At 49.2% G+C, this 17,656-nt stretch overlaps 2 protein-coding genes across 3 annotated transcripts; one reads left to right on the top strand and one right to left on the bottom strand.

Annotated features, from left to right (window-relative positions):
* Positions 1-614: 614 nt before the first annotated feature.
* Positions 615-11,139, top strand: Camk1 (calcium/calmodulin dependent protein kinase I). The gene is made up of 12 exons (XM_076841035.1): positions 615-756; positions 2,734-2,848; positions 4,156-4,287; positions 6,021-6,095; positions 6,182-6,320; positions 6,982-7,108; positions 7,203-7,278; positions 7,930-8,042; positions 8,584-8,662; positions 8,763-8,850; positions 10,643-10,760; positions 10,867-11,139. The coding sequence occupies exons 2-12, from the start codon at positions 2,766-2,768 to the stop codon at positions 10,947-10,949; spliced, it is 1,113 nt and encodes a 370-aa protein (XP_076697150.1). The 5' UTR covers positions 615-756; positions 2,734-2,765; the 3' UTR covers positions 10,950-11,139.
* Ogg1 (8-oxoguanine DNA glycosylase) lies at positions 11,076-16,393 on the bottom strand. 2 transcript variants are annotated; one of them, XM_076841037.1, is made up of 7 exons: positions 15,975-16,393; positions 15,387-15,634; positions 14,662-14,841; positions 12,529-12,710; positions 11,865-12,015; positions 11,676-11,724; positions 11,076-11,438 (listed from the first exon to the last, which is right to left on the bottom strand). In XM_076841037.1, exons 1-7 carry the CDS (start codon positions 16,109-16,111, stop codon positions 11,099-11,101), a joined length of 1,287 nt encoding a protein of 428 aa, XP_076697152.1. In that variant the 5' UTR covers positions 16,112-16,393; the 3' UTR covers positions 11,076-11,098. The 2 variants fall into 2 exon arrangements, with proteins under 2 accessions (XP_076697152.1, XP_076697151.1); XM_076841036.1 differs by having other exon boundaries at positions 11,240-11,420; positions 11,675-11,724.
* Between the last annotated feature and the right edge of the window lie 1,263 nt (positions 16,394-17,656).

Here is a 17,656-nt window from a genome sequence, read left to right on the forward strand (position 1 = left end):
CCCGTTTCCCTCTCTGCCCCTGTCCCTCTGGCCAGCACGTAGGCTCTGAGGGGCAAGTTCTGGGGACTGGAGACTCATCTCAGTCTCTCTGAGGGACCTCAGGCCTCAGATGTCCCGCCTGTCAATGGGGCCTAGACTATCCTCACTGCCTGCTCTTGCCTTGTTTCTCCCTACTCCCCCCATCCTCCTGTCTCCACTAGTCTTTGGGCCCTTCTGTGGGCCTAATTCCCTTAGTCCAGGAGACTAGGAGCCTTAAGGGTGACTCTAACTGGTCTGAAAAAAAAAAAAGAAAAAAAAAAAAAAAAAAAAACATGAGCTGGTAGTGAAACTGGCCAGCCTCTGGCATCAGTCAGTGCAGGTTCGAATCCTGCTTTTCCACTGAGCAGCTGCTAATTTAGAAACCCTCATCTCCCTGGACCTCAGTTGTCCCCTCTGAAGTGGGGCTCTGCTGCAGAAGAAGGGCATGAAGCATCTAGCAGAGGGTCTAATCAGGCCCCACGGGTCTCCCCCGCCCGCCCCTTTCCCCAGCGGGGTAGCGGCACCACCCACTGCTCCCAATCCCCGTCCCTCCGCCACAGGCTCCTCCTCCATTGACATCAGAGCCGCAGGCGGGCGGAGAGAGCAAGCGGAGCCAGAGCAGAGCCCAAGAGAGAAACGGGCTGGCGGGCCAGGGGCGCAGTGGCGGCGGACCGCGGCCGGAGCTCGGCACCAGCCACCTTGGGCCTTCCAGCCAGCCCCGCGGCGGGGCAGCTGCAGGTACGAATGGGGTCTGCCCGCTTGCACCCCTGCGCGCTGAAGGGGCAGCGGGAGCCTCCAGCAGCTGGTACCCTTGTCCAAGGATGGGAAGGGGTGCCCGGGAGGGCTGCACCCGGGAAGGACAGGGCTGGGCCTTTCTCCCGGATCTCTGTTGTAGGACCAGCAGGTGCCAAGGAGGCCCGTGGAAAACTGAGAGGTGACAGAGTAGGGTGGGGAGAGGTGGTCAGTGCCCTAGCCGGAGTTCTTCGGGGCCTGAATTTGCAAGGGCGTAGGCATCTGGCTGTAGATGTGTGTATGTGGTGGGGGGGCATGTTAAGGTGTCCTAATGTCAATGCTGATGTGTGGATCAGATATGGGGTTGCCGTGCTAATGTGTGAGGGTACCTTCATGGGTCGTGGGTGGGATGTCGCTATGCGTTTTTTGCTGCAGAGGGTGGTGTCCAGGTACAGTGTGCTGGTGTCTGGCTCTAAGGATAGTTAAGTCAGAGTTGGGGGGTGGTGTTGAATTGTGAGGTACTGTTGGGGTTTGGACTATAGGAGCTTCTAGGGTGTGGGTGAGGAGCTGGAGGGTGTGAGGTATAAGTGAGTTGGGGATGTCTGGTGGATGTGAACGTGTGTGTGTGTGTGTGTGGATGTGTTTTGAAAAGTGAAAGGGGTCTGAGGAATATATGGATGGTGTGGAGGTGTTAGGGTGTGAGGCTGTCTGGGGAGTGTCCTGTGCACATGTATAACCAGGTGCTGGGTCTGGGAGGCAGGGGTTTGGGTTTGGGTTTGTGGAGGAGGCTTGGCTGGAATGGCTAGTACAGGGTGTGGACTGTAAGGGTCATGATGTGCCTGCCTTCAGATGGGTTTAAGATTGCCTCTGGAGCTTATCATGAAGTCTCCTTTCTTAGAAGTTTCTGTCCCTGGGAAGGGTGGTCAGAACCCTGGGAACAAACTCCCATCCAAGGAGTGGGATCTCACACCAGGGCTCTGGTCAGGACACCTTCCCCTCATTGTCCCACAGAAGAAACAGAAAAGGAAAGCATCCTCCCTGAGACCACACAGCATACTAGGCTGTTTTGGCCTTACCTTCTGTGGTCCTGGGATGGGCACCAGTCTAGCTTCATATTGGAAAGACTAGTTAAGAACAGCTCCTCCATGGCCTCTGCCCTAAGCAAGCTTAGCTTGGGCCCCAGCTGGGTGTCATTTGGGCCACTCTGGACCCATCACTACCCATTTCCTCAATCTCCCCTGTTCTCCATCTGAAAAATGGGAAGAGAACTCACCCTCTCCTGAGTGATGAGACAGAGGCCTCAGTGGGGGGAAGATCCAAGCTGGGTTCAAGGTAAGATGAGGCCAGGAGGGGACATACTGGGTGGGACCATTTAGGGAGTCAGGAGGGAGAGGCCTGGGGAGCTCCAGCTGTGGCTGTTGTTGCCTTAGTAACAGTGAGAAAGAGCTATTTAAAAATGTGGCTGAGATATTGCTGGAAGCCCAGGCTGCCGGAAACCTGATTTCCGAGAGGCCAGGGTGGGGAGAAGGAGGAGGGAGAGGAGACACCCCAGCAGTTCCCAGGGTAAAGCTGGGACATGACTGGTTCTGGGGATGGAGGGATCCTCCAGAGCCCTATGCATGTACAAGTTGTCCTTGGGTTTTATCTGTTGCCCTTCCAGGGATCAGGGTTTCTCTGGATGTTTGGATTTGGGGAGGGAGAAACTGGGAAGTGAACATGAATACAAAAATGAAGGAATGCATGACTTTGTTGAATAAAGAATTTTGCTGCCACCATGAAATATATTTCTCTAGGCAAAGAATTTGCTGAATGGATGTTGTTGAATGAACAAATGACTAGTAAATGAATGAATGTTGAATGATTTTGTCAAATGAATGGATCAAAGAGTGGATGAATGCAGGCTGAATAACTGGATGAAGCATGCAGCGCATTCTCAGAGAAGGCTGAACCCTATTGAGTCTCCTTCCTTCATTCTCCTTCCAGGAGCCCTGGCTGTGGCTGGGGGGCAGTGGGCCATGCCGGGGGCAGTGGAAAGCCCCAGCTGGAAGCAGGCGGAGGACATTAGGGACATTTATGACTTCAGAGATGTTCTGGGCACGTGAGTCTCGGGGTGGGTTGGGAGGCTGTTTCTGAGCTGGGGGTAGAATTGGGAAGGGCCTCAATAGCTGGGGGAGGCTGAGTCCAGGATGGTGCTTCCTCTGGCCAGCCAAACAACATTTCCTGTTTCCTGCAGACTAGGGCCTATGGCAACCTTCATAGCACAGAATGGACCACACTTTCCATTTCTGTCTGGCAATGGTTGGGACAGGGACTATTCTTGCACAGATAGTTTCTAATGAAGAGAAGGAAGTGGGGGAGAACAAAGTGCCATTTATCCAACTAGTCAAGAGCTGGATATTCTGACCTAGGTTTGGAAACTGCATACGTAGCTCTGTTACTAGTACTGGGTCAAGACTGGAAACCAAAGATGAAATCACTGCAGTCACTAGTTATCCCTGATTATTGAAATGTCACCATGAGAGATGCTTTTGACTTATTATTTCTTATTCTCCCCAGCAAAGCTAAAGATGTACAAAGAATACCCTTGAAAATCTTCCTTAGTCAGTGAACTTGAGTATAAATGGATTTATCTGTTCCTCAGAACCTACTTCTTAAACTTTGGTACACACACAAATCCCTTGAGCTCTTTGTTAAAATGCAGATTCTGATCCAGGAAATCTGGGATGGGGTCTAGATTCTCCATTTATAAAAAGTTCCCAAGTAATAATAATGGTTCTTCAAAGTTCTAAGGGTATTATTTATGTCTCAAATTTGCTTTAGCAGAAAACAATGAATGAATTAACCATGCACATAGTAAAAAAGTTCAGGGGATTTCAGGCCTGGTTGTATCCAGGGATCCTCATGTTATCAGGAATTATCTTTGATTATAATTCTCAGGTCTGATTTCTTCTGTGCTATTCAATCCCAGATAGGCTCTTGCCAGTAGGTGGTACAGATGGCCACCATCCACTCCATCCACCTTGGGCTGGGGATGTGGCTCAGCAATATAGCACTTGCCTAGCAAGTGAAGCTCTAGGTTTTATCCCCAGTACCATGAAACAGATGGAAAACAAATGAATGAATAAATAATATAGGAATAAGTAAAAAATAAATGAATAAACAAATAATATAGGAAAGAGAACCACATTCTCACAGTACCAGTAACTTGGCTTATACCACATGAACAAATAGTGTGCCAGGGGCAGACTATTCTAACTGGCCAGGTCCAGGTCATGTGGCCACCTCTAGAGCCAGTGGGTAGAAGAGTATTTGGTCTAGAGACATACAATCCATAAGGGATGGAGGAGAGGCTGAAGGGAAGCAGGGCTTCCAGAACCTCACCTTTGGAATCCTCTCTCCCTGCAGGGGGGCCTTCTCGGAAGTAATCCTGGCAGAAGATAAAAGGACTCAGAAGCTGGTGGCCATCAAATGCATCGCGAAGAAGGCCCTGGAGGGCAAAGAGGGCAGCATGGAGAATGAGATTGCTGTCCTGCACAAGTGCGTGGGCCATAGCTTGTCCCTGCCCCAGGATGACCCTGCTCTGACCCCTCCTGCCCTCCTCCTGCCCCCCTCCTTCCCCTGCTTTTGGCAACTCATTCAACCCTCCAAGCCTCAAAGTGCTCATTTATAAAGCAGGAACAAGAACTTCTGTGGGAAGGGTATGGAGAGCACTCGAGGCCCTTTATTTCAAATGGCTGGCACAAAAGCTAACATGACAGATATGACTGAGATGTTGGGGATTAATCTGTTCAGTCAGGTCTCAAGGTCAATGCTTAAACACAGCTTGAACTCACATATCTTAATTACTGTTAACTCTGGACCTACCTTGAGTTCCTCCAATATATTAAAGTCACTCAGCAAGTTTAAAACTGTCTGCCAACCCCTCTTGTCACAATGGACAACCAACTGTTCTATGAACTGCTCATGCCAAGAAATCTCCTGCTCTCTGTAAATCTCATAGTCTTCATTTCCAATGTCTTTCCTGAACTTCCCAACCACCCTGGACAGGGAGGAAACATACCATTCTCATTATCAAGGGGTGACGGTTGGCGAAACAGGCCCAGAGAGAGCAAGGGACCTTCCCAAAGGCACAGCAAGTTTCTGAAACAGCCAGGTCTTCCTCATCATAAAGATCAACCACCAGGCAGGTGTGGTGGCACACACCTGTAATCCCAGCAGCTCAAGAAGCTAAGGCAGGAGGATCTTGAGTTCAAAGCCAGCCTCAGCAACAGCAAGGCGCTAAGCAACCCAGCTAAGGGCTGGGGATGTGGCTTAGTGGTTGAGTGCCCCTGAGTTCAATCCCTGGTACCCAAGGTTAACCACCATTATCAGTTCATTTATTGTTTACATTATGCCAGGCACAGTGCCAAGCTTGTCATCTGAATTATCTCAATATGATCTTTTTTTAAAAAATATATTTTTAAGTTGTAGGTTAAACTTTATTTTTATGCGGTGCTGAGGATAGAACCCAGTGCCTCAGGCATGCTAAGCAAGCACTCTACCACTGAGCTACAACCCCAGCCCCTCAGATTTCTTTCTTTTTTTTTTTTTTTGTGGTGCTGGGGATTGAACCCAGGGCCTTGTGCGTGCAAACCAAGTACTCTACCAACTGAACTATATCCCCAGCCCTTTTTTTCTTAATACCTTTATTCTATTTGTTTATTTTTATGTGGTGCCGGAGATCGAGCCTAGTGCCTCAGGCATGCTAGGCAAGTGCTCTACCACTGAGCCACAACTTCCCCCAGCCCCTCAATATGATCTTCATACCTGGTCTTTGGGAGAAGTACTACCACTAGCTTCATTTTATAGACAAGGAGACAAGCTCAGTGAGGTTACATTGAATTCTATCTGTATTACTGAGCACCAACTCTGTCCCAGCGCCAGAGAACACTGGAGACTGAGACAAAGTTTCTGAACTTGTGGGACCTGACCTTCTGATGGGGAAGGCTGACAAATGTGTAGACACAGAAAATTCTTAGAAGTCTTCTACTGATCAGTGCTACAAAGGGAAAAGAAATCCAAACAGCATGTGACAGATGCAGGATTTGGACCCAGTTCCATAGAATGCTCAAGCCCAGTATTTGTACCGCTGCCTTGCCTTCTAAGAAATTTTAATAAATCTTGGTACATCTGCTTTTCCAGGTGGTGGTAGGGGGAGATCGTTGGTTGGCTTGCCTGGGTCTGCAGGCACTGGGGAGTCCCCAGCTCTGAACTGCTTTTTTTCCTCTCAGGATCAAGCACCCCAACATTGTAGCCCTGGATGACATCTATGAGAGTGGGGGCCACCTCTACCTCATCATGCAGCTGTGAGTGGCCCTGCCCCTGCCCTGCTCACATTTCTCTCCCTGCTGTCCCCACTTTCTTGGCCAGACTGTCCTGTCCCCTACTGCAGGGTGTCAGGGGGGGAGCTGTTTGACCGCATTGTGGAAAAAGGCTTCTACACGGAGCGGGACGCCAGTCGCCTCATCTTCCAGGTGCTGGACGCTGTTAAGTACCTGCATGACCTGGGCATCGTCCACCGTGATCTCAAGGTGGGTGTGAGCTGGGGGACAGTGAGCAGGGGCTGTGGGGACAGGGCCTTTGGAAACCCCTCAATGTCCGCCCTTGGGCTGCTCTCACCTCCTCACTGAGCCTCAGCTTCCAACCTGCAAAATAGACCTTGTGACCTCCAAAGTGCCTCTTCCCATTAAAGTTCAGACACTCGAAGCCACACAAAAGTGAACTGGAATCCTACTCCTCAGAGACAATGATGGGGTGCATGTTTTGTAGTACATCTCATTCTGGTTGTGCTACTCCAAACTGGGCTCTTAGGCAAGTCACTTCACCTCTTGAGGCATCAGTTTCCTCATTTGTAAAATGGGTTTGTTCAGATTGACCTGGAAGAGAAAGTGGGAAGGTGCAAATCCACCAAGCACTACAGGGCCTGGCATACAGTAACTGCCAGAACTTCTTTAGGGCTTTGCAATACACACCTAAGGTTTACATAAAAATTCCTCCCATACCCCTGGGGCCCTTGTCCTTTCTGGAACTTTTGGCCTTCCTGAGAACTTCCTTACATTTCCAGCCAAGATGGCAGCCACAGTGGCTTTTGTGGGAGATGGGGATCCCATTGCTTCTCAAGGGGTGCTTGGGACGGTTCTGCCAGCCTCTAGCCATCTGACTGCTCCTTCCCCCTCCTGCCTGCCCTTCAAGCCAGAGAATCTGCTGTACTACAGCCTGGATGAAGACTCCAAGATCATGATCTCCGACTTTGGCCTCTCCAAGATGGAGGACCCAGGCAGTGTGCTCTCCACAGCCTGTGGGACACCAGGATACGTGGGTGCGGAGGGCCCTGGGCTGGGACTGTGGGTACGGGAGGAACCAGAAGCTGCAGGGCAGAAATTTGTCACTGCTATGTCCCATTTTCTCCACAGCCCCTGAGGTCCTGGCCCAGAAGCCCTACAGCAAGGCCGTGGACTGCTGGTCCATTGGGGTCATTGCCTACATCCTGTAAGTGGGGGTGTGGCCAAGCAGGGTGTAGCTCCAGAGTAGACCTTTCCCCTGCTTTACTATTCCACCCTGTTATTCCTTCCTTCCCTCCATCCATAGTTAATCTACCTATTAATTACTAATATCACTTCATTCAATAGATACTATGTTTCAGGAACTGCGCCAAGCATGAGCACTTAGCAGAGAACAAACCAGACCAAGTGCTGGCCCTTGGGGAGCTGATATTGTAGTAGAGGAGACAGAAAATCAACAAGTAGATAAATCTATACAATAACATTAAATGGCAAAAATGAATAAACAAACAAACAAAAAACAGGAGAAATGGGGATTGCTACCATTTCAGATAAAGTCAGGGAAGATCACTTTCTGTGGAGGTAACATCTGAGTGGCCTCTTGAATGAAGTGAGGTAGACCACTCATTTGAGGTGTGGGGTAAGGTTTGGGAAGAGGGAACAGCAAGTACAAAGGCCCTGAAGATGGCAAAATTGGTCAAGAAACAGAAAAGGCCAGTGTAGCTAGACAGGAGCGAGCAAGGCAGGGAGGGGCAGATTTTACAAAGGGGTAACTCTTTTCCATGAGTCCTGCCAAAGCTGTCCCAGAGCCACTGGGTACACTGAGAGTGGAAATCAGGATGAGTTTCTTCCTGCCCAGGCTCTGCGGTTATCCCCCCTTCTATGACGAGAATGATGCCAAACTCTTTGAACAGATTTTGAAGGCCGAGTATGAATTTGACTCTCCTTACTGGGATGACATCTCTGACTCTGGTATTTTGGATTTTGCCTTCTTTCACTGGGCCCTGCCTCTGGCGCCTTCCTCATCTGCTCTGGGGGGATCTTCCTAGTCAGGTTCCCCAGTCCCAGAATAAATTGTCTGAGGTCAGAACCCCTACTTCATGGGTTTCCCTCTGCTTGGCTCCTAGTCTGAGAAACTTGTAGGCATTCATTGATTCAGTCTTCAAACATAGTATTTTTGAAAATACCTCCCCTACTGACTTCCTAATGCCTAAGACACCACCATAATCATTTTCATCCCTCCCTTTGTGCCCTCTATTAAAAGCAAGCCAATGAAGGCATCTCTAGCTGTTCATACATACTTTGAATATACTGAAGGGAGTCTTCTCCAAGAACATGTTTTTGAGAGAGAATGGAGAGAGCTAGGAGGCTGGAGTGAAGTGGGGTGGTGCATGGACAGATCTGGCCCCTATGTCTTGCTTTGCGGTCAGACTGGACGTCAGGAAGTGCTGTCCCAGGAGTGTTCACAGGCACTGCCATGCCATATGTCTTTGCTTTTTTCTTGGGGGTTCAGCCAAAGATTTCATCCGGCACTTGATGGAGAAGGATCCAGAGAAGAGGTTCACCTGTGAGCAGGCCTTGCAGCACCCATGGTGAGGAAAGTCTCCACGGCCTGTGTGGGTGGGGGTGAGGCCTGGCCCCACAGGCCTGCTTCTACCCTTATTAGCAACCCTCCACATATACCCACCCTAGGATTGCAGGAGATACGGCTCTAGATAAGAACATCCACCAGTCGGTGAGCGAGCAGATCAAGAAGAACTTTGCTAAGAGCAAATGGAAGGTGAGTCCATAGCTCTAGTCCTGGGTCCCAGCCTCCCCAGGACTCCTCCCCACCTTGTCCAGGCTGTTTGCACATTGCCAAGTCAGACATGCAGTATCCACAGGGCTGCTTCCACTCTTTATTCAATAAATACTTCCTGACACCTACTCAATTTGAGAGGGTCCCTGACCTCCAAGTCTAGAGGGAAAATAGTATACTTCAGAGGCATTTGATGCAGCCTATGAGTTCCAGGAAGGGTCATAAAGGTAGTAATGGCCTGAAGAATCTGTCAGTTGAGTAGCAATTAGTCAGACACATGGAATAATGTCCAAGGCACAGAGAAGAGGGGTGCAAAGTTCCAGAAGCAAGAGAGTGGAGCTGGCTACCCAGAAATGCACATGATAAGCCTGGTTACACTGGAGGGGCGGAGGAGACTGACTGGCAAGAGGGAAGCCTAAAGAAGTCAGTAAGGGCCGCACAACTCAGGACCTCAAATACCACAGTAGAGCACCAACTTGACATTGAGGATGCTGAGGAGCCCCAGAAGGATTTCAAGTAAGAAATGGCCATTTAGAAAGAGCTCTCAAGCTACAAAAAAAACAGCAAAGAGTGAAGATTGGGAGACAAGTAGGAGGCTGTGGCAGAGATGCAGGCAGGAGATGGGAAGGACTTGACCTGGGGTGGCAGCAACAGGAATAGAGAATAGTGGCTGAGAACAACAATTATTTAGGAGGTAGGATCAACAAGAAGTGATAGTGGAATGAATGCTGAGGGTGTGAGTTGAGATGTCAAGGGCTGTCCCAACCTTCTGGTTGGGGATAGATTAGCCTAGAAATTATCGTAACTGATCCCAGGGGCAGGATGTGTCTTGGGGAGAATGCTTTTAATTTTCAACATATTTTTTGAGGGGTATATAGGAGAGTCTAGGGGGATATGATGAAAAGAAAATTACATACACAGCCAGGAGTGGTAATGCACATCTGTAATACCAGCTACTCAGGAAGGTGAGGCAGGAGGATTGTAAATTCAGGGCCAGCCTGGGCAATTTAGAGAGACTCTGTCTCAAAATAAGAGGGACAGGGTGTAATTCAGTGGTAGAGTGCTTGTCTGACATGTGCAAGGCCAATATTGAAACAAAACAGAAAAACGAAAAAATCACAGACAGAGGTTAAGTTTCTTGACCTTTCTATACCTTAGTTTCCACCTTTGAAATTTGTGATATTAAAAGTGCTCACCTGAAAATTTTGGAAAGATTAAATGAATCACCATGCAAAATACTTAAAACAGTGCCTGACACACAATGCTGAGTAGTGTTTGCTATTACATATGATATGAATAATTTTATTTATATGTATACATATAAACAAAGAATGTTTATGTATACATTCTATATATATGTGCAGAATTCTATATATATTGAACAGAATTTTACAAAGCTTTGTAGAGGCTGAGCTCCGTGGTACATACCTGTAACCCCAGTGCCTTGGGAGACTTGAGATGGGGATTGCAAGTTGGAGACCACCTGGGTAACTTAGTGAGAATCTGCCTCAAAATAAAGTTTAAAAATGGCTGAAAGGGCTAAGGTTGTAGGTCAGTGGTAGAGCACCCTTGGATTCATTTCCCAGTATGATTTAACAGTATGGTCTAAAAAAAAAAAGCCTTGTAGTGGGGTTGGGGGAACTTACAAGAGTCACCAAATAACCCCTGAATGAAGAACAAACAAATAAAAAATACCATTGAAAGAATTCTACTGCCAGGCCCTGACCTATAAGCTCCCACCTTCTCAGAAGTCTCTTCTTCCCTTTCTCCACAGCAAGCTTTCAATGCCACGGCTGTGGTGCGGCACATGAGGAAGCTACAGTTGGGCACCAGCCAGGAGGGTCAGGGACAGACGGCGAGCCATGGGGAGCTGCTGACGCCAACGGCTGGGGGTGAGAAGCAGGGATGCTTGGAAGAGTGTGGGTGGGCCACGAAGAGACACCCAGCTGGAGTGCAGGGTGTGCCCTACTGCCAACTGTATTCTGTCCTCCCACACAGGGCCGTCAGCCGGCTGCTGCTGTCGAGATTGCTATGTGGAGCCAGGCCCGGAACTGTCCCCCACAATGCCCCCGCAGCTCTAGGGCTCTGGATCTAGTCAGGGTTTCTTTCATGGGAGGGGCTGGGGGTAGCCTACTCCCTTCCCTGCGTGAACTGGGGAGTTACCCTACCCACTGCCCTCCCCACCCTTTCTCTCACTCCTCACTGCATTTTCCATACAAATGTTTCTATTTTATTGTTCCTTCTTGTAATAAAGGGAAGAAGATAAAACCATACAGCTCTTTCTCTCAGAACAGCCCCCACCCTGTCCTGCTGTGCAAATTGATTGCTTATTTGGGGGGTGCCTGGCACCTGAGGTAGTTTCAGAGAGCTCTCCCCACCATAAGCCTAAGGAGGATGTGGGGAGAGAAGCAGGGAACAGAGGGGAAAGGTTTTGGGGAATTCCTTTGTCCAATGCTCCTTGCCTAGACTTCTGGCCCTTTAGACACCTTTTTGCGCTTTGCTGGTGGCTCCTGGGAACGGTGGGGTTGGTGCAGGTCAGCACTGAACAGCACCTGTGGGAGGGGGGAGTGTGTGGGCAGAAAGGTACACTGGTTTAGGAGTAGAGGGGCTGGTGACAGTGCAGGAAGATGGAAGAGTCCATGGGGGTCAGGGCTGGACTGGTTGGAGAGGCCATTAGGGTCACCTGGGATGGTGGAAGTGAGAGTCCATTGGGACAGACTGTTGAAAGAGTCCACTAGGGTCAGGGACAGGGGAGAAGTTCTTTGGGGTCTGGGCTAGAGAGGAGAGGAAATCTAGGTACACTCACTGCTTGGGCCCAGCCAGCATAAGGTCCCCACAGGCGCCGGAAAAAGTTTCCTAAATCAGAAGTGAGGAGGCTAGATTAACTGGCCCAACCTGCCCCCCAATCCACAGAGGCGGGGATTGAGGAAGAGGTGATTAAGAGATAAATTTCTAACATCTCAGCCCAATGCCCCAATGTCCCACTCTCTCCTCACCCAGTTCCTTGTTAGCCTGAGGGCTGGGGCCCTTGGCCTGGGATGTGGTAGGATGCCAGCTGTAGTCACGTTGGGCTATCTGCCACACATGGACGTCCACGGGCACAGCCTGAGGTTTTTCTAGGGCCATGAGGCAGATGCAGTCAGCCACCTTTGACAAAGAATACGCCACTGTGGAGGAATGGTAGGATCCAGCCACTGTCCTCCATCTATCCCCAAAGCCAACTGCTTCCTCCAGTACTCTGAGGTCACTATTGTTCTGTATTCTCAATCGGTATGTATTGATTTTTCTAAAAGTGCTACTGAATAATCACTTCTGTGGCCCACATTCTCACCATAATCTAGGGAGAAGATATTACCATACCCACTTAAAGACCACTATTAACTTCCCTGCCATTCTTTCTGGAAATTTCTGTATACACAGAGCAACATACACATGCACTGACACAAACAGCCTTTCTATGAAGGCATTTAAAGGGTAAAGTCTTTCATACTCTCCTGGCACCCTGCTTTTTCTAATAAAACATTTGCTTTTATCCTTTTTCTTTCCTGCCCTGCCTCCAAAAGCCAGGCCTCCACCCACCTCTCAGGCTTGCCCTGTGTCTGACTCCCTCCTCTCAGTGTGAGTGGATGGGATAGCTGCTACCTTCTTTGGGCGCCTCACCTTGGTGCCCACTCCAGGCAGGGTGCAGAGGGCCTTGTGTGCCTCCTCATAGGGGGCTTCTCGAAGCTGCTGCAGCCAGGCCAGACCACCCTGTTCTTCCAGGATGGCTCGGGCACTGGCACTCACATATTGGGCACGGTACCCCAGACCCAACTTCCTGAGGCGGGCTTCCACCTCTGAACCTGTGGGGGTGGGGAGAAGAGCAAGGATTAGGCATCTTCAAGTCCTTCTTATACAAAGAAGGGATAGTATATGAGCTCTTTATCCCAAGGGATTGCTTTTCCTAAAGTATCCCTCTCTCCTCACTGCCCTCTAGGAGACAGTAGATAAAAGTACGTGCCAAGCAAAGGAAAGCATGGGTTCTCCCCTCTACAAGTGTTTTCTGAACATCTATTACATACTGGGCTCTAGAGAGAGATGGATGCGTTGCCTTGAAAGAGCTCCCTATTTTGAGTTTCTTAACCTTTCCCAAGAGTGTTTACAGTTATGACCTAAAAATGTTATGGTAATAACAGCAACTGCTTCTATTATCAAGTTCTGGTATCATGCAAGGGCTAAGTGCCTTAGGTACATTATCATCATGCTTTCAAGGACCCCGATGACAGCACTGTTGTTTCCCCATTTCCCAGATGGAGAAAAGGAGGGCTTAAAAAAGGCAAAGTAATTTGATCAAGAAAGGACATAGGTTGTTTATAATCCCAGCTATTAGGAGGTTGACACAGGAGGATTGTAAGTTCAAGGCCGGCTACACAACTAGGTGGGACACTGTCTCAAAACACAATTAAAAAAGAAAGAAAGAAAGAAAGAGGCCTGGGGATATAGCTCAGTGGTTCAGTGCTGGCCTAGCATGTGCAAGGCTATAAGGCCCTGGATTCAATCCCCAATTCCACCAAAAAAAAAAAAAAAAAAAGCAGCAGCAGCCATGATATAGATGGTATCTTATACCCAGGTCTGGAAATCAGTACCTGTGTCCTCATTACTCTTCACTGTCTCAAGACTGCTATATTAACCAGTTCCCTAACCCCTTCTAGATAGAAACTTATTTCCATGCTATAAACAAGAGAAGACTGGAGTGGTGAATAAATTCCTTTAGGTTATGACTACTAAACTAACAGCTGAGACTCAAGACCAGGTTTCTAAGCACCAAAAACATTCTGTTTTTCTTCTGAGGCAGGTTCTTCCTGCTATGCAGTCCCCAAGCACTTCCCCTAGCTTAGTTCTCACACCTACCTACTGATACACTTGCTTCTGTAAAACACTTGCCTCAAAGGGCTGCTGTGAAGATACCCTGTGTTCCTGAGTGCAAAACTGTTGGGTTTACTGCAGTGATAGCAGCTTGAGTTTTCCATATACTTCCTGTGTGCCAAACACTGCTGAGTGCAGGATGTGTATTCCTTTATTCAATTCTCATAATGACTATAATTACCCCATTTCACAGATGTAGACACTGAAGCACAGAAATGCTAAATAATGTGCCCAAGTGATAGGGCAGGGATTCAGCCCCAGTGAATCTGTCTCCAGAATGTGTGCTCTTAACTCCAAACTACTGAACACTGCATACAGATATTTCTCTGATGAGGCATCAAAACTATTGGCAAAAAACACACACTAGACCGGGGCTGCAGCTATATGGTAGCGAGCTTGCCTAGAAAGCTCGAGGCCCAACCTCGAGGCTCGAGGTTCAATTCCTAGTACCACAAAAACAAAACAGAACAAAAGGCACAGACTAGTAAGGTGCTGACATTTTTTTTTTTTTTTTTTTTTTGTTAATTTGGTACCAGGGATTGAACTCAGGGGCAGTCGACCACTGAGCCACATCCCCAAACCTATTTTGTATTTTATTTAGAAACAGGGTCTCACTGAGTTGCTTAGTGCCTTGCTTTTGCTGAGGCTGGCTTTGAATGCAAGATCCTCCTGTCTCAGCTTCCTGAGCTTCTGGGATTACAGGAGGCGCTGACATTTTAAGGAGGTACAGCTGGGTCTCAACAGACCAGGCAGGGTGGTTCTAGATGGGGAAAGTGTTTGGGAAGGAGGAAGCTTTTAGATGAGAGATGGTGACCACAGAAAACTGAACAGATATCCTTGTTCAAAAGCTGTATAGAGGGCTTGGGGGAAAGGGATCCACCTACTCACCAGCCAGGGCTTGCAGGGTGGGGAAGCCATGGTAGGTGACATCATCAAGCTGAATGAGCCGAGGTCCAAAAGCCTGGCACAGCCGCTCCACCATGCCAGTGATGCGGGTAATGTTGTTGTTGGAAGAACAGATAAATGAGAAAAGGCATTCGATGGGGTCAAGTCTCAGCAGTCGCACACCTGGAGACCAGAAAGGCAAGGGGCAAGAGAAGCATCTGCTGTAGGTAGTGGCTTCCTCCCACCCTCAGATCAGATTAGGGAGAACCCAGGATAATGAGGGGCAGCACCGTTAGAGAAAACACCACCAGATTTCTCATTCCTAATAGCATCTTGTGAAAGCCAGGTTACTGATATAGAAGCCACAGTGTAAGCACCGTGTGAGGAGGAATTTGGATCCAATTTGTTCTTGCTACATTCTAGTCACATAGCAGATGCTCTGTAAGTTTACAGAATGAATGAAATCACCTGCCCCAAGTCCCATGGCCAGGATTAGGCTCCATATTCTTGTCACTTCACTATGGTGATCAGCAGGATAATAATAATAGTAATAATAATTACAATGTGTCCGGTATAATCCTAAGTACTTTACATATATTAGGTCCTTTAATCCTCATCAAATCCTATGAAGTAGATACTACCACCATTTTACAGATAGAATTTAAAACATTCTCAGGTACTTAACTAATGTACCTGAACCCCAATCCCTGCCCCAGGCCTGTACTCACCTTGGAATTTCTGAGCCATCTTTTGGAAATGGGAGTCCACGGAACTCCAATGGCTGTACAGTTGAGCCAGGCTGACATCTAGCTGGAAGTACTTGTGCACTGTCTCCAGCTCCTCAGGTGTGGGTTTGCCAATCCAGCCCTTGTCCCCTCGGTACACAGTGCAGTATAGCAGCTCCTCAGTTTGAGTCAGTGTCCACACTTGATCCGCCAGCACGCCACTCCAGTGTGCAGGGCTTTGCTCCTTCCACCTGAATTCCCAGTGCAGGCAACCCTAACACTCAGTTTCCCTTCCCACACACTCTGGGAGTCTCTCCTATTCCCAAATGCCCCATTTATAAAACTGACTTAACAGTTACAAAGTAAAAGTAGCAACTTTGGTTTTATTGCATGATACTAACAATATTGCAGACTTACTACCCCTACTTTGAAAGGCGGCAACAGGCTCGCCACCAGTGCTTATTTCCTTAATATCCTGAGAGATACTATCCCATCCATCACCCCCAACATTCCTTTGCATCTTTGGTGGGCTGTAATAGGCAGTCAGGAACCAGGGTCCCAGGGGAGGAGCCTCCCAGGTCAGCCACTTACCGGAAGGACTGTCCCGAAACTAAAACCAGATCCAGGCGCAGTTCAGAGCGTGGACACGGGATGGAGGCCCAGAGGGCCGGGCTCGAGGATAGAGTACGATGCTTCATGCTACCAAGCAGAAGGGACCGGGCCACCATTTCGGGCTCCGCTCCACCATAGCCCCGCCGGCTCAGAACCAAATCACCCGGACGGCAAAGACCCCCGTTTACACAATGACCATGCCGCTTAGGGCTTCGCCCACAGTCACCAAGGCCTCTTTCCCCTCTCCCTCTATTTCCTCCTGCTTTCCTGAGGGGCAGGTCCCCTCCCTTCTTCCTCACGTATCCCTCTACAGCCTCTAGAGCCTCCGGGCATTCACTGCAAAGATGCCCTGGATTTTGGAAGCTCGCGCGAGTGTGCTCTTCCGGCTTCTCCAGGGGGTGGCCTTGCCGAGACCGGAAGTAGAGCTCCGACTCCTCTTATTATAATCCGAGAAGGAAGTGGGAGGGCCAATGAGGAAGCAGGCGTGGCGGAGGGGGCGTGGCTTTCCGCGGCGCCCAGGCGGTTGGCGCGCTCTGGGCTCGCTGCCGACTATTGGCTTTTCCTCCGAGATGCCTTGCACTCGCCCCGCGCGCCTGCGAACCCGGTGCTGCGCGGCCCCAAATCCTGCCCGAGATTCACCGAGCCGTCAGCCTTCCCCACCTCGTCCTCAAAGACCCTTTCTCCAATGAGTCTTCGGAGTCTGATACTCGCCCTCATCGGGCCTTCCTCTCATGACCTCTTTCTTCAACCATGAATCTGACCCAAGCCCAGTTCTAGGCCCTTAGAAGTGTCTCCAGAACCTGTCTCGGGAGGACTCTCTCTTCAGCGTTTACCCGCTCAGCTTGTCCCCGCTCAGGCCTTCTCCTAGCCTCTACTGCTCCTGCAGGCCTCTTAAGTCCTTCAGAGGCCTGTCTCTTGGCAAACTCCTCGCCACATCTTCTCCTTCCTTCCTGAGCACTCCTAAGACAGTACACCCCCCTGTTCACTCTTGTGCACGGAGTGAGGCCCACTAGAAGCCTTTCCGGAGGGCCCCAGGAGCCTAAGCCGCAACTCAGAGTACAAATGTGAGACCCTGAGGCAGCTTGTCTGGTCCAGTTGCCGCTGCCAGCCGCCTGGACCCAGAAAAGACTATGTAATTTATTACTTTCTGGAGGAAGATGGAAAAATGGAGTTAGGGGTCATGAACTTGGGAAGTTAATCTGGGGCATTTTCCACCTAGCATGGTGATTTGGGGTTGTATTTGAACGACTAGACCCCAAGTTCTTCAAGGGCAAGATCTGCAGGTGATTAATCTTTGTGTCTCATCCACAGCATGGCACAGCTGGGTGCATGGAGAATCAACAGATGGGTCTTTGACTTAAGTTTCATTCCTCAGTGGCTGCAAGGCCTTGGGCAAACCATGTCTTGCTGTTTCACCTCATAGGCATGCCACCTCACAGGCACCTAGCACTTGGAGTCACTCCCTCAACAAATGTTGGTTGAATTGGAAAAGATGCCACTTTTTGGGGTGAATGAAAGCAACCTTTACATCCTTTCTCTGTTCCCAATCTCAGCTGTAGTGACAGAAGCACTTGGGTCATGCTCCTGGCAAAGGACTTGAATGAAGCTACCCACTGAAACCCACAAAGGAATCCAGAGTGGACTTCTCATTCCCAGTTCAG

This window comes from Callospermophilus lateralis, chromosome 20, assembly GCF_048772815.1.
Source record: "Callospermophilus lateralis isolate mCalLat2 chromosome 20, mCalLat2.hap1, whole genome shotgun sequence".
NCBI lineage: Eukaryota > Metazoa > Chordata > Mammalia > Rodentia > Sciuridae > Callospermophilus > Callospermophilus lateralis.

What these genes read in the sequence shown, in the direction of transcription:
- Camk1 (XM_076841035.1), top strand. Translation starts at nt 2,766, where the DNA reads ATGCCGGGGGCAGTGGAAAGCCCCAGCTGGAAGCAGGCGGAGGACATT. An exon ending in CTCTACCTCATCATGCAGCT is followed by an intron (nt 6,096 to 6,181) that starts GTGAGTGGCCCT and finishes CCCCTACTGCAG; the next exon opens with GGTGTCAGGGGGGGAGCTGT. An exon ending in TGGGACACCAGGATACGTGG is followed by an intron (nt 7,109 to 7,202) that starts GTGCGGAGGGCC and finishes TTTTCTCCACAG; the next exon opens with CCCCTGAGGTCCTGGCCCAG.
- Ogg1 (XM_076841037.1), bottom strand. Translation starts at nt 16,111, where the DNA reads ATGGTGGCCCGGTCCCTTCTGCTTGGTAGCATGAAGCATCGTACTCTA. An exon ending in GATGGCTCAGAAATTCCAAG is followed by an intron (nt 14,842 to 15,386) that starts GTGAGTACAGGC and finishes TCTGGTCTCCAG; the next exon opens with GTGTGCGACTGCTGAGACTT. An exon ending in CACCCTGCAAGCCCTGGCTG is followed by an intron (nt 12,711 to 14,661) that starts GTGAGTAGGTGG and finishes CCACCCCCACAG; the next exon opens with GTTCAGAGGTGGAAGCCCGC.